This window comes from Rana temporaria, chromosome 1 (assembly GCF_905171775.1).
Source record: "Rana temporaria chromosome 1, aRanTem1.1, whole genome shotgun sequence".
In the NCBI taxonomy this organism is placed as follows: Eukaryota; Metazoa; Chordata; class Amphibia; order Anura; family Ranidae; genus Rana; species Rana temporaria.
Window position 1 is genome coordinate 488,562,975 of NC_053489.1, and position 13,922 is coordinate 488,576,896.

A 13,922-nucleotide genomic window follows, 5' to 3' on the forward strand; every position below is an offset into this window, starting at 1 on the left:
AAAAAGACCAAACATAAAAATAAAAAAAATCGTAGTTTTTGTTATAACATTTTCTAAACAAGTATTTTTTCTACTTCATTGATGTGTGCTGATGAGGCTGCTGGTCACCCATCGCTAGTGGGCACTGACAGGCATCACTGTTGGGCACTGACAGGCATCACTGATGAGCACTGGCAGGCATCACTGATGGGCACTGATTGGCAGCACTGATGGGTATAGATTGGCAGCATTTGTGGCCACTGTTGGGGCTGCACTGATTATAAGAACACTTATGATCAGTGCTATGATTATGAGTGTAGCTGTCCCCTGTGTGAATTTGCCAATTATCGGCTCTCCTCTCCTTGTGTACTGTCAGCATAAGGAGAGGATTGCAGATAACTAGCAAATCCTGTTTACAATATGATCAGCTGTGATTGGACACAGCTGGTCACATGGTAAAGAGCCACTGTGATTGGCTCTTTACCCCAATCTGTGATCAGCTGTGTCATAAGGACACAGCAATGACAGATCCCTGCCAATGCTTGCCGCAGAGGGCGCAGGGGCAGCGCGATCACAGGAGGATGCCCATAGACAATGTGAGCCTGCGCTGTAGTCATATTTCGGCTATAGCACAGACAGGAAGCTGTTAAACCTAATCTGCCATATAGCTTCCGACCCCTCTATTTTCACTAGATCTTCTTGTAAAGTTTATATAGCCTGTTGCTAAGTTTTTACCCTGCTTAGCTCTGTATCATAATACACTGAGATTTAATTTTTTATTCCAACTTCTATACAGTTTATAAACAAGTTAACAGAATTGACCCCCGGACAGAGCTCTGGTGTAATCCTCTCACAGCTCTTGGCCAATCAGAAAATATGCCATCAATCACTTCTTTCTGGATGCATTCCTTTAACCAGTTTTCTATCCATGTACAGTATATACTGTACGATATCATCAATATCAAAAGAACTTCAGTTTTTGGGGTCCTCTACCAAATGCCTTCATGACATCTAGATACACTACATCCAAAGTTCATCCTCTATCCAAATTACAGCTTACCTCCTCATACAATGTGTGAATAGAATGACTACTGCACAGGCATCAAGCAATTTAATCCGGGAAGTAGAAGCTGATGGTTTTATGTCTGAATAAACATGGTAGTAGTCTTCTGGTGAAAATAAAGAAGAGAGCTTTGTCAGAGAAGCACTGTGATCTCTTTGAGAGGTAATAAATACCTGTAAGTGTTAGCCTTATTCATTACATAGAAGCCATATGCTTAAGTCAAAATAGATCTGACGCTGCATCCTCTTTAATGAATGACTTATTGAGTTGGTCATTGAAGGAATAAAGCAGTAATTTTCTCATAAGTATGTAGAGAAGGTTCAGGTTAAACACTAGCCAAAGGGATTTGCATATTATATCCATTGCCCTTTCTGGGCATAGATCAAAGTAACACAACACATTGCAGTATTGTTTGCAATTACTAAAGCCAAGGATTTTCAGACGTTCACAAAGAATGGGTTGAATTCTAATAAGGTTCACTGGAAAATATTCCTTTTATAATTTCAGTAGAATACATCTTTTGAAGCCATGCATTTTCCAAGGTTTATCATAAGCTCCAAGATATAGGGCAGAAGTGTCGGAAACCAATTTACAGAAAAGCATTTTTAAGACCTTCTATCTTTGAAATCCTAGGTTACCAAATCTTCATTGGAAAATGCTTTCATTTTCTGCAGCCACGGAGTTGTGGAGACGAGCTTATAATAAATTCATTATGTAAGCTTTACTGAAAAGATTTCCTTCCTATACTACTGCCCTCTGTGTCTTTGAGATATAAATGCACTAGTATTTAATCAGCTATTTCAGAATCAGAACAATGACTTGAAGAGAAAACTATCTAATGGATAATAACATATATGAATCACATACTAAAAGAGAACTTCTGTTTTGTGAAAAACTTAAAGTTTTAATCACAGCATAACTGTACAAAATAGGGGTTTAATGAGACCCAATTTCCTTTTGGTTGCTTCCTCTCCTCTAAACTTTTTGGATTATGAATTAACAGCTTTATGTTGATTCTACAGAGCAATGCACATAAAAGATTTCAACATTTTGAACTACATTTTTTTTTTTTGTTTATGCGTTACCTTAGGGCCCTTTCACACTGGTGCGTTTTTGCCGCATTTTCGCTGTAAAAATAGCGCTATTAAAACGCTCTCCATGCCCCTCTCCATTGAAATGAATTAAAAACGCGGTAAAAACGCACCAGTGTGAAAGGGCCCTTATAGTCACCTAAATTGCATACTGTTTTATTAGATGTCATATGATATTTATTGAATTTATACATTTCAGTGATATTATTTTTTTCCCAAAATAAACACACATTGTCATTACACTGCAGCCATCTGATGTTCCGCTATCCACTATAAGCTATTGATTTAAGACAGTTAAGAGTGTATTAATTCAAGGAGTTGGGTAGTTTAACTAAATCTCTCTTCAAAGCAGAGCTAAACTGGAAAATTATTGCTAGCAGGTAGAGCTTTTTTAGTAGGCGTGACATTGTATGTCATTTAATTTGACTTTCTAGCTAGCAATGATTGTTCTTTGTGTACACTGCTGTGGACATGTGCAATGCAGTGCATATCCTTGGCATACTCCCAGAATCTGTAGGAAACAGAGAATTAAACAAGTGTAACTTGGTAAATGTGTGGGAGTTTTATCATCACTGGTCACCCAATGGCCAAAATGGGAAGAAGACTAGGGGTTGTTGGTGGCTGTGAACAGAGTGACAACTAAATCAGGTCAAACTAGGAGGTGTGTCTGCCATAATGTGCAAGTGTACTGTGCATACTTTAGTTCCACTTTACAGTACCTTCTAAGAGGTCATGTGACCTCTTAATCTGCCATATTTAGGTTTGACCAAATTTAAATTCTCTCAATGAATCACCTACACATCTTGCATTTGAAATGGTTAGTGCATTAAAGCCTATAGTTTATGAGTCAAAGAGAGATAACAATAGTTGTTGGTTAAAGCTGAGTCAGCTGTAAAGACTACCTTTGCAATTCCTCCCCAACATTAGAAGGGTTAAATGCTTGTTTTATCTAGGGTGATTGGAATACAGTTGCAATAAAATGTATGTAAACCCTTTTGGAATTATATGAATTTCTGCACAAATTGGTCATAAAATGTGATCTGATCTTCATCTAAGTCATAACAATAGACAATCACAGTCTGCTTAACCTCTTGTCGACCAGCCGCTGCAGTTTTACGGTGGCAGGTCGGCTCCCCTGCGCGAGAGCACGTAATATAACGTTGGCTCTCGCGCAAGCCAATAGGGGCGCGCACCCCCCGCTCGCCCCCGACTACCATGCGCGTGCCCGGCGGGCACGATCGCCGCCGGGCACACGCGATCGCTCGTTACAGAGCAGGGACCGGGAGCTGTGTGTGTGTAAACACACAGCTCCCGGTCCTGTCAGGGAGGGAAATACTGATCTTCTGTTCATACAATGTATGAACAGAAGATCAGTGATTTCCCCTAGTGAGGCCACCCCCCCCCTACAGTTAGAACACACCCAGGGACATACTTAACCCCTTGCCTGCCCCCTAGTGTTAACCCCTTCACTGCCAGTGGCATTTTTATAGTAATCCAATGCATTTTTATAGCACTGATCGCTATAAAAATGCCAATGGTTCCAAAAATGTGTCAAAAGTGTCCGAAGTGTCCGCCATAATGTCGCAGTACCGAAAAAAAATCGCTGATCGCCGCCATTACTAGTAAAAAATAAAATATTAATAAAAATGACATAAAAATACCCCCTAATTTGTAAACGCTATAACTTTTGCGCAAACCAATCAATAAACCCTTATTGCTATTTTTTTTTACAAAAAATATGTAGAAGAATATGTATCGGCCTAAACTGAGGAAAAACATTTTTTTTATATATTTTTGGGGGATATTTATTACAGCAAAAGTTTAAAAATATAAATTTTTTAGAAAATTGTCGCTCTATTTTTGTTTATAGTGCAAAAACTAAAAACCGCAGAGGTGATCAAATACCACCAAAAGAAAGCTCTAAATACTTGAAAAAAAATTTTTTTGCATTAAAATCACATATAAAAACATTTTTTTGTCACATTTGAATAATGCCTTTTTGGGGCGCTTTTCTACTACCTCCTGTCCAACTGAAAATCTATATGCAGCATAGCAATACATTACTGGGCATAAATTGTGAAGAATAGACCAGAGTGTGCCTCCTGTTGATAAAATATTTCAGTATGAAATATCCCTATTATGCATTATTTCCTTCTTATCTGATCACTAATATAACACTTAATCACAATTTGTGTTAAGCTATACAAGACACAATACTATATTTATTATTAATTAGAGTTTGTGGCATTAGCCATTGTGTCCTAGAGTGGAAACAGGCATGTTAGTATCCAAAGGCTAGCGAGAATGCTGAGGTTTCATTTCCAGCATATCTACTTAGTCACCAGTTAGTGAAGCTTGCTCTGCTTAAAAGATGGAAAAAAATTACATGCGGGAAGGCTAAAGGTTATGATAATCTATAACTCAATAGGAAGACTATTAATTTTTCTCAGACGAAGCACAGAGTTTTTTTTTTTTTTTTTGTTACGCTAGGCAGCTTGCTCAATATTCCAGATTTTGTTATACTCTGCAGCTTGCTGCATATTCAAGATACACCATTATTTTTCTCATAAATACAGTGTTATAAATATGGTATTCAGTAGACCCATTTTTTACAGACAGCCACAGGTCAAGTAATGCTGTGCTAAAGATATGGTTATGCACATAGTCTGATATTTCTTATTCCAAAGAGATATACATGTATATTCAATATACAGAAAACAGTGTTGATCATTATGTACAGGTTTTGACTACATATCATTTATTTTTCTTCATGAATGCTCTCAATCGTCCACATCTGGTGACTGATTTTTAAAATTCCACCATTAAGTCACAAGTTCTCTTGCTACTAGGATGGAGGAAAATGTTCTGTTTCGTTCTAGAAACTGATCCTCATTGTAATTTACAGAGTTGTTGACAGAGCAACAAGAGTAGTGCAGAAGTGTAGTTAAAGTCTGTATAAATGGATGGCATTTGTGCTTACAAGAGAACCTGTCACTTTGGGCAAAGTGATAATACTCTATGGTCTTTAATCTTTGGCCAACAAATTAGAAACACATAATTACGATCAGTCTAAACTGATACCATGCTCAAAATTCTTATGTAAATAATTCTATAAAGTTATGTAAAATGATGTTACCATATATACTCGAGTATAAGCCAAGTTTTTCAGCACATTTTTTTGTGCTGAAAATGCCCCTCTCGGCTTACACTCGAGTCTGTGCCTGCATACCTAATGAGAGCCGTGTCATGCATACAGTCAGATGGCAGCTATCCATCCAGTGTTCAAATGCCGCGCCTCCTCCTCGTACTTGTATGTGATAGGGGAACACTCAATTTCCCAGCAGTGAGTTACTGCTCAGTGTTTCACCTATCACGGACATCTTCTCATCCTCGTCTGTGGGACGAGGATGTCCGTGATAGGCAGAACACTGAGCACTAACTCACTGCTGGGAAATTGAGTGTTCCCCTATCCCAGCCGAGAACGAGGAGGAGGCGCGGCTTTTGAACACTGGATGGATGGCCGCTGTCTGACTGTATGCATGACATGGCTCTCATTAGGTATGCAGATGGGCGCAGTGAGGCTTGCAATGGCACAGTGATGTTTATAATGGGCACAGTGATGTTTGTAATGGGTAAAGTAATGTTTGTAATGGCACATTGAGGCTTGCAATGGCACAGTGATGTTTGTAATGGGCAGAGTAAGTGAGTGAGTGAGTAACTTGTATAGCGCAGCAAATGCGAACTTAATCGCCTCAAGGCGCTTGGAATCCAGCGTCGTACCGGTCTTTCAGAAGAGGTGGCTCTTTATTTTTTCCAGTAATGTTTGTAATGGGCACAGTAATGTTTGTAATTGCACAGTGAGGCTTGCAATGGCACAGTGATGTTTATAATGGGCACAGTGATGTTTGTAATGGGCACAGTGATGTTTGCAATGGAACTGTGAGGCTTGCAATGGCACAGTGATGTTTGTAATGGGCACAGTGAGGTTTACAATGGCACAGTGAGGCTTGCGATGGGCACAGTGAAGCTGCAAATAGGCAGTTATAGTATCCACTTACAGTAGCTGCTGCATTTCTCACCCTAGGCTTATACTCGAGTCAATACGTTTTCCCATTTTTTTGTGGTAAAAATAGGTACCTCAGCTTATACTCGGGTCGACTTATACTCGAGTATATACGGTATGTTGATTTGTGACGCGCAGCACTCGCTCACAGATTTAAACTGTGCAATGTCTATTCTGCACCCTCTTATACCTATATAGTTACATAGTTACAAGTTGAAAAAAGACACAAGTCCATCAAGTCCAACCTATGTGTGTGATTTTATGTCAGTATTACATTGTATACCCCTGTATGTTGTGGTTGTTCAGGTGGCTATTTAATAGTTTTTTGAAAAATACACTGCAGATAAGATTATGCTGCATCTATTCTTCTTTTAAAAAAATATAATTTTGTCAGGGGGAGCACGGATGACTGCCTCCTCCGTCCTTCCACTGTGTCAGAGGGGCACAACAAAAAAATTGTATACTGTAGCTTTATACATTTTAACAGTGACAACAGATCACTTTTCAAACGTTCTTGAGGTATCATTGGCATTGGCTCGCACATAGAAATATCTAAGCATTACATTGCATTTGACATACATTTGATGATTTTATTACACTTCCACTTCATGTGAATTCTAAGTGTAATGATTTTCTGGGAATGTTAGTAAACACTAATTCAAGGTATTGAAAAAAATAAAAGAAAACCTGCCTTTGATACCTTCTAACGGAATGAAAAGATCTGTAGCTCTACTACAGTGGGAAAGGTTAACAAGTACTGCTCTGGTTGTCTTCTCTTCTGCTTAGTGGTTTGCATTTGATGTGAACAGCTATTTGTTGCCTGTGATGTCAGGCTATTTCTAATCCAAGCTTTTATACTTTTTTTTTCTTTTCTATTACTGCCATGATGCCATGAAGATAAAAGCATCTCTAAACTATTGTGTTTCCCACTTTCAGTTTGGTTTTCCAGCAGTGTCAGATGTATGTCGAGAGATCACGGAATCAAAGAAGTCTATCTATAGTCTTTCTGTTTGGAAAAGTTGTTTATGCATTGTGTATATGTATAGCATGTGGACACAGAATGTGGCATTTCAAGAGTTTTTGTTGTGTGGTGTAAAATACATTGATTGTTTAGGAAACCTGCCCAGCAGGCCAGCGGTGTTAGAAACCTATGGTTACCAAGCTGCAAAAATATATGTAACAATATAAACACTGGGGTTTAGAGAGTGGAAAAATCTGGTGCATCTCTGCATAGACACCAAACTTCTAGATTTATGTTGTCAAAGCTTAAAGGGTCACTAAAGGAAAAAAAATGTTTTTGCTGAAATTACTGTTTACAGGGTATAGAGACATAATAGTTAACTGATTCCCTTTTAAAATGATTAAAAATAGATAAAAAACAATCATATAATGTACCTACAGTTTAGTTTTGTTTTTGCTGTTGGTTCCTGGTTCTCTGATGTACAGAGACAAAGAGCCAATAGAGGGCAGTGATGCTTTGTAAAACGAAACTGGATTGGTGCTGACACACAGTAATCACACCTCCTTGATTAGTCACCACAGTGAGAAATCTCCCAGTACTGTGGTGATCAGGAAACAGACAACCAGGAACTGTCCAGAACAGAGAGGAATTACAGTAACATAAAAGCAAAAACGAACAATGAGGACATGAAACCAGGATTGCAGTAAGGTAAAGGAAGCTATTTAGCTAAAAAAAAAATCCTTTAGTGACCCATTAATTGAACAAGCTGAAGATAAAAGCTGATTGGTTTCTATGCATAGCTGCACCAGATTTCGCACTCTCCAGTTGTAGTAAATCAACCCCACTAAATCTTCTGTAACAAAAGCTGATGTGGTTATTTTATTTTTTAGGTTCTTCCTCGGCAAACATGTGGTTTATTCACTCACACTATATTCTATAAAGAGTATCCTGGCGGTCCAATTGAACTTGATAAAAACATTCAAGGAGGAGAGCTTTTCTTTACACTTATCCTCAACCCAGTAAGTACCTACAAAAAACCTAGTGTATTTTTGAAAGTATACATTCTAATTGTATTACCGCAACATTATAGAAAAGAAAATGTAGTAACTGCGCAGGTGAAAACTTATCATGAATCAAAAAAAGAAGCACCTGGCAATCAAACAACAGAACATTTGTGTAAAAACATGTAAAAAACAAAACAAAAGATTGCTGCGCTAGTATCTAAATCAACCTTGCTGGTTTTTCCTTTTCCTTGTTCTCTCATGCAAGTGATATATCAAATCATTTATATCACTTAAAAAGAGTAAATCAGCATAAAAGAACAAGGAAAAAGAAAAACCAGCAAGGCTGATTTCAATGCCATCTTCGTATGCTTTCCATGGATGGATTTTTAATGGGGTGTGTGTGAATCCATGCTTTGCTAGGCTCCTATAATGTGGAGTCTATTAGCTAGATTCAGGATGGCGAGCGCATACTTGTGCCGGCGTAGCTTAAGGCATTTAGGATACGCCGCCGTAAGTTAGCGAGGCAAGTACATGATTCACAATGTACTTGCCTGCTAAGTTACGGCGGCGTAGCCTAAATCGGGTGGGCGTAAGGGCGCCTAATTCAAATTTGTCTGAGGGGGCGTGTTTTATGATAATGAGGCTTGACCCGACGTGATTGACGTTTTTTTTAGAACTGCGCATGCGCCGGGCGCCTACATCTCCCAGTGTGCATTGCTGCTAAGTCCGCCGCACGAGCCTATTGATTTTGACGTGGACGTAAACAAGGTAAATCCCTATTCACGGACGACTTACACAAACAACGTAAAATTTTAGAATTTTCGAATTTCGACGTGGGAACGGCGGCCATACTTAACATTACTATTCCATCTATTTGATGGAATAACTGTAAGCCGCCAATGCGCCACCTAGCGGTCAGCCTAAAAATTACACTTTAGGATACAAGGGTGTAAAAAAAAATTACGCCGCTCGTATCTGAGCCTAATTTAAGCGTATCTGGTTACCAGAATACGCTTAAATTAGCGATGACGCAAATGTCGTATCTACTGATACTGATACGCCAGCCTAAGTCTCTCTGAATCTGGCTATATCTATCTGGTAAGGGCACATCTTTTAGGCCTCGTACACACGACAGAGTTTCTCGGCAGAATTCACCGAGAAACTCGGTCAAACCCGGATTCTGCCGAGAAACTCTGTCGTCTGTACACTTTTGGCCCGATGGAGCCGCCGAGGAACTCGTCGAGAAAATAGAGAACATGTTCTCTATTTTCTTGTTGTTCTATGGGAGAAGGCGGCCCGCCAAGCTCCTCGGCGGCTTCATCCCTGAACTCACCGAGGAACTCGACGTGTTTGGCACGTCGAGTTCCTCGGCCGTGTGTACGAGGCCTGATACTTCATGGTGGAAGGTGCACTTTGGTGGAATCACGAGGAGTGTTTGGACACTTATATGGACACTTTTCTGGATTTATTATCCAGTTTTACTCATTAGACACTAGCGCTGCAAACTTTTGTTGTTTTACATATTACTGCAACATTGACTGAAATTCGATTTTGAAGTTTTTTACATTTTCTTGCTAGCTGATCCATAATTGTACTACTTTATTTCAAAATTTCCAGTGCTCCTTTCTGGGGGTCACCTTAATTCCTCTATAATCAATATACAATAATCTATGAATAGCAGTTGGCTAAAATTAAGCCCAGACTTTTTTGTGTTTGGCTGTCAGTACCACAAAATAATGGCAACAGAAACATTGAATTCCTTTGTGGCTTGAAATACCTTCTCCAGTTATACCCGTCTTCTAATCCTTTTTATATCATTATAAACAAATAAACTAACTGTCCTAAGATTCTATTTTACAACATTTGGAGCCAGAACCTTTTGTTATGCAGAATAAAATCTTTGGTACTCATTACTTCGATCAGTTGGGGGGTCAATATTCTTGATTGCAAAATCTTACATGTTCTTCATAGTACAGCCATGGCACAAATATACATTTTTACAAAGTCTGCTGCCTCAGTGTTTTTTTAGATCATTTTATTAGATCTATCTATGGTTTACTGAAGTACAGTTACATGCATTTCATAAGTGTGAAAAGGTTTTTATTGACAATTACATTAGGTTTATGCAAAGAATCGATATTTGCAGGGTTGACCCTTCTTTTTCGAGATCTCTGCAATTCACCCTGGCATGCTGTCAATCATTTTCTGGGCCACATCCTGACTGATGGCAGACTATTCTTACATGATCATTGCTTGGATTTTGTCAGAATTTGTGGGGGGAGGGGGGGTTTCACACTCTTCTTGAGGATTGACCATAAGTTCTCAATGGGATTAAGGTCTGGGGAGTTTCCTGGTTAAGGAACCAACATTTTGATGTTTTCCTCCCCAAGGTACTTATCACTTTTGCCTTATGGCAAGGTGTTCCATTATGCGGGAAAAGGCATTGTTTGTCACCAAACTGTTCTTGGATGATTGGGAGAAGTTGCTCTCTGGGAATGCTTTTGTACCATTCTTTATTCATAGCTGTGTTCTTAGCAAAATTGTGAGTGAGCCCACTCCCTTGGCTGAGAAGCAACCCCACACATGAATGGTCTCAGGATGCTTTACTGTTGGCATGACACAGGACTGATGGTAGCGACCACCATTTTGTTCTCCGGATACGTTTTTTTCTCAATCAGAAAGGGGATTCATCAGAGAAAATTACTTTACCCCAGTCCTCAGCAGTCCAATCACTGTACCTTTTGGAGAATATCAGTTTGTCCCTGATGTTTTTCCTGGAGGGAACTGGCTTCTTTGCTGCCCTTCTTGACTAGAGATGGCCTGCCGGTTCGCCAGGTGGTCGTTTCACGGCGAACTTTGGTCGTTCGCGGTCCGCCAAACTGTTGGACATCTGGCGATGTTCGTGGCGGTCCGCAATGTTACATGGGTAAGAACTTTGACCTATGACACATCCATCAGTTGGTGCAGGACAGCCAATTGAGACATTTAAGCACATGGACATACCCCCTACCTTATAAATAGACCTGATCTGGCAGCCATCTTACATTCTGCTTTTTGTCAGTGTAGGGAAAGGGTGCTGTTTGGAGCGGGGACAGTCAGGCTGTATTCTTTCAAATAGCTATCTAAAATGTCCACAGAAGTCCTTTTAAGGACTGGTATAGGTGTGCTACTTGCTCTAGTATATAGGTGTCTAACTGTCTAATACATTCATATACTTTTTGTCAGTGTACTAGGGAGAGGGTGCTGTTTGGAGCAGGGACAGGCTGTATTCATTCAAATAGCTATCTAAAAGGTCCACAAAAGTCCTTATAAGGACTGATATAGGTGTGCTACTTGCTCTAGTATATAGGTGTCTAATACATTCATATACTTTTTGTCAGTGTAGGGAGAGGGTACTGTTTGGAGCAGGGACAGGCTGTATTCATTCAAATAGCTATCTAAAAGGTCCACAGAAGTCCTTTCAAGCACTGGTATAGGTGTGCTACTTGCTGTGCACTGCAGTATATAGGTGTAATATACACTTATAATAGACTTTCGAATATAGAAAGCATATTATAGTTGATTTGTATTGTGCAGCATTGTGACTGGCGGTGTATTTGGTTACTGCTGGATTTTTGCCTCTTTTGCTGCGTTTCCTCTGCTACACACATGGCCCCCCAAAACTACAGATTTTGTTATATACCTTCTTTCACATATAATGCGCTTCTCTAGAGACTTTTGTCACAGAGTCATTTAAAAAATGACTGGCAGAGGAAGCGGCAGGCCCTTCCGCAGGGGTGGTAGGAGTAGGGCAGGAGAACCAGGCCGGAGCCAAAGTGGGAAGCGGCACAATGTTCGTTCGATTACGTCAAAGGACGCAGAAGACTTGGTTGAGTGGCTCGCCACCAACACCACCGTCACAGGAATTATTTTCCGATCCATCAGAAGACATTTCGGTTGCGCAGCCATTCTTGGCATTGGATCAGGAAGAGGAGGTAGCAAAAGCCGTCACTCAGCAGTCTGACGACAGTACTCAGATCAGCTCAAGGAGGTTGGTGCCCGATGTTGCTGCCTACTCCGAGATCTCTACTGTTAGTGATGGGGAAGGTGACGTCGATGATGATGTGTCTACAGACGTCACGTGGGTGCCCACAAGAGAGGAAGAGGAGGGGAGTTCAGAGGGAGAGATGGACCAGCAGATAGGGAGGAGAAGCAGGCCGAACTTACATTGCACAGGAGGGACAAAGCAGACTCCTAATGTATCAGGAGCGAGCCATCAACCATATACAGTCACATCTGGCGCTCCCAGGACGCCGGCCCATGGCTCTGCAGTGTGGGGCTTTTTTTAACATGTCCGCTGCAGACAATAGTGTTGCTATCTGCAGCCTTTGCAGTCAACGCATAAGTCGCGGTAAGCCCAACACTCACCTAGGGACGACCGCCTTAAGAAGGCACCTGCCTCCCATCACCGAGCCCAGTGGGAGCAACGCCATCAGAACCCACAAAGCCACACTCCAGGCTCTCACCGTCCAGCCTCTTCTCCTTCTCCTTCCCCTCTATGCTCACAATTGTCCTCTACTCCACCTTCCATCATGCCTTCATCACGTTTTTCTGCAAAAAGGTAGGCTTCCGTGGCCCAAATGTTCGATCGTAAAAAAAAAAGATCACACCAGATAACCCTCTTGCCCAACGGTTGACCGCTGGCTTGTCGTAACTAATAGCCCGGCAACTACTGCCATATAAACTGGTGGAGTCGGAGGCCTTTCGAAAATTTGTGGCCATTGGAACACCACAATGGAAGGTCCCAGGAAGGAAATTTTTTCACAGAAGGGTATCCCAGAGCTATATGGCCATGTTCAGCGGCAAGTGAATGTATCTCTGGCACACAGTGTCGGTGCCAAGATACATCTGACCACAGACACATGGTCTAGAAAACACGAGCAGGGAAGGTATATAACTTTCACTGCCCACTGGGTGAACCTTCTGACGGCCATCAAGCATGTAACCCGTGGCACCCATGTAGATTTGGTTGTACCACCACGGATTACATGCAGGCCTGCCTCTTCTTCTCCTCCTCCTCCTACTCCATCATCCCTCTCCTCCTCGGCTGACTCCTCATTTTCCGATGCTACGTCTGTTCCGCTGCACCGCCCAAGATCCCTTGTGCCGGAAGGATATGCAGTAACCTCTGGCAACCAATCAGTGAGCGGTAATAATGTGCAGTAACCTCTATCAACCAATGGATGAGTGATTATGATTAGGAATGAGCTTCGAGTTCGAGTCGAACTCATGTTCGACTCGAACATTGCCTGTTTTGGGGTGTTCGCGGCAAATTCGAAAAGCCGCGGAACCCCCTGTTAAAGTCTATGGGAGAAATCTAAAGTGCTAATTTTAAAGGCTAATATGCAAGTTATTGTCCTAAAAAGTGTTTTGGGACCTGGGTCCTGCACCAGGGGACATGTATCAAAGTTTTAAAAACAGCAGTTTTTTCACGAGCAGTGAAAGTGAATTTAGGATCCTGCCCCCCCATGTGAATTGGTAATGGGGTACATTGTACCCCTACCATTTCACGAAGGAAGTGTAAATAGTGTAAATAAAAAAACACACACACACCGTGGAAAATAGTCTTTTATTAAAAAAATAAAAATAATCCAGCGGTGGTAATCCACTCGGTCCCGACTCCTCGCTCCAACGTTGTCGGTATCCAGCGATGGGTGATCTCCTCTCTGGTCCAGCGATGATAAGATTGTCCGGGATCCAGAGCGCAGCATCGCTGGCCGCC

At 41.0% G+C, this 13,922-nt stretch overlaps 1 protein-coding gene across 1 annotated transcript in view; it reads left to right on the top strand.

Moving 5' to 3' along the window:
* Window positions 1-13,922, top strand: part of LOC120918475 (bifunctional heparan sulfate N-deacetylase/N-sulfotransferase 3-like) — a 349,511-nt gene that overhangs the window by 198,027 nt on the left and 137,562 nt on the right. The window contains exon 6 of the mRNA XM_040330079.1: window positions 8,048-8,176. Coding sequence (XP_040186013.1) covers window positions 8,048-8,176 — 129 coding nt within the window. The remainder of the gene's footprint in view (window positions 1-8,047; window positions 8,177-13,922) is intronic.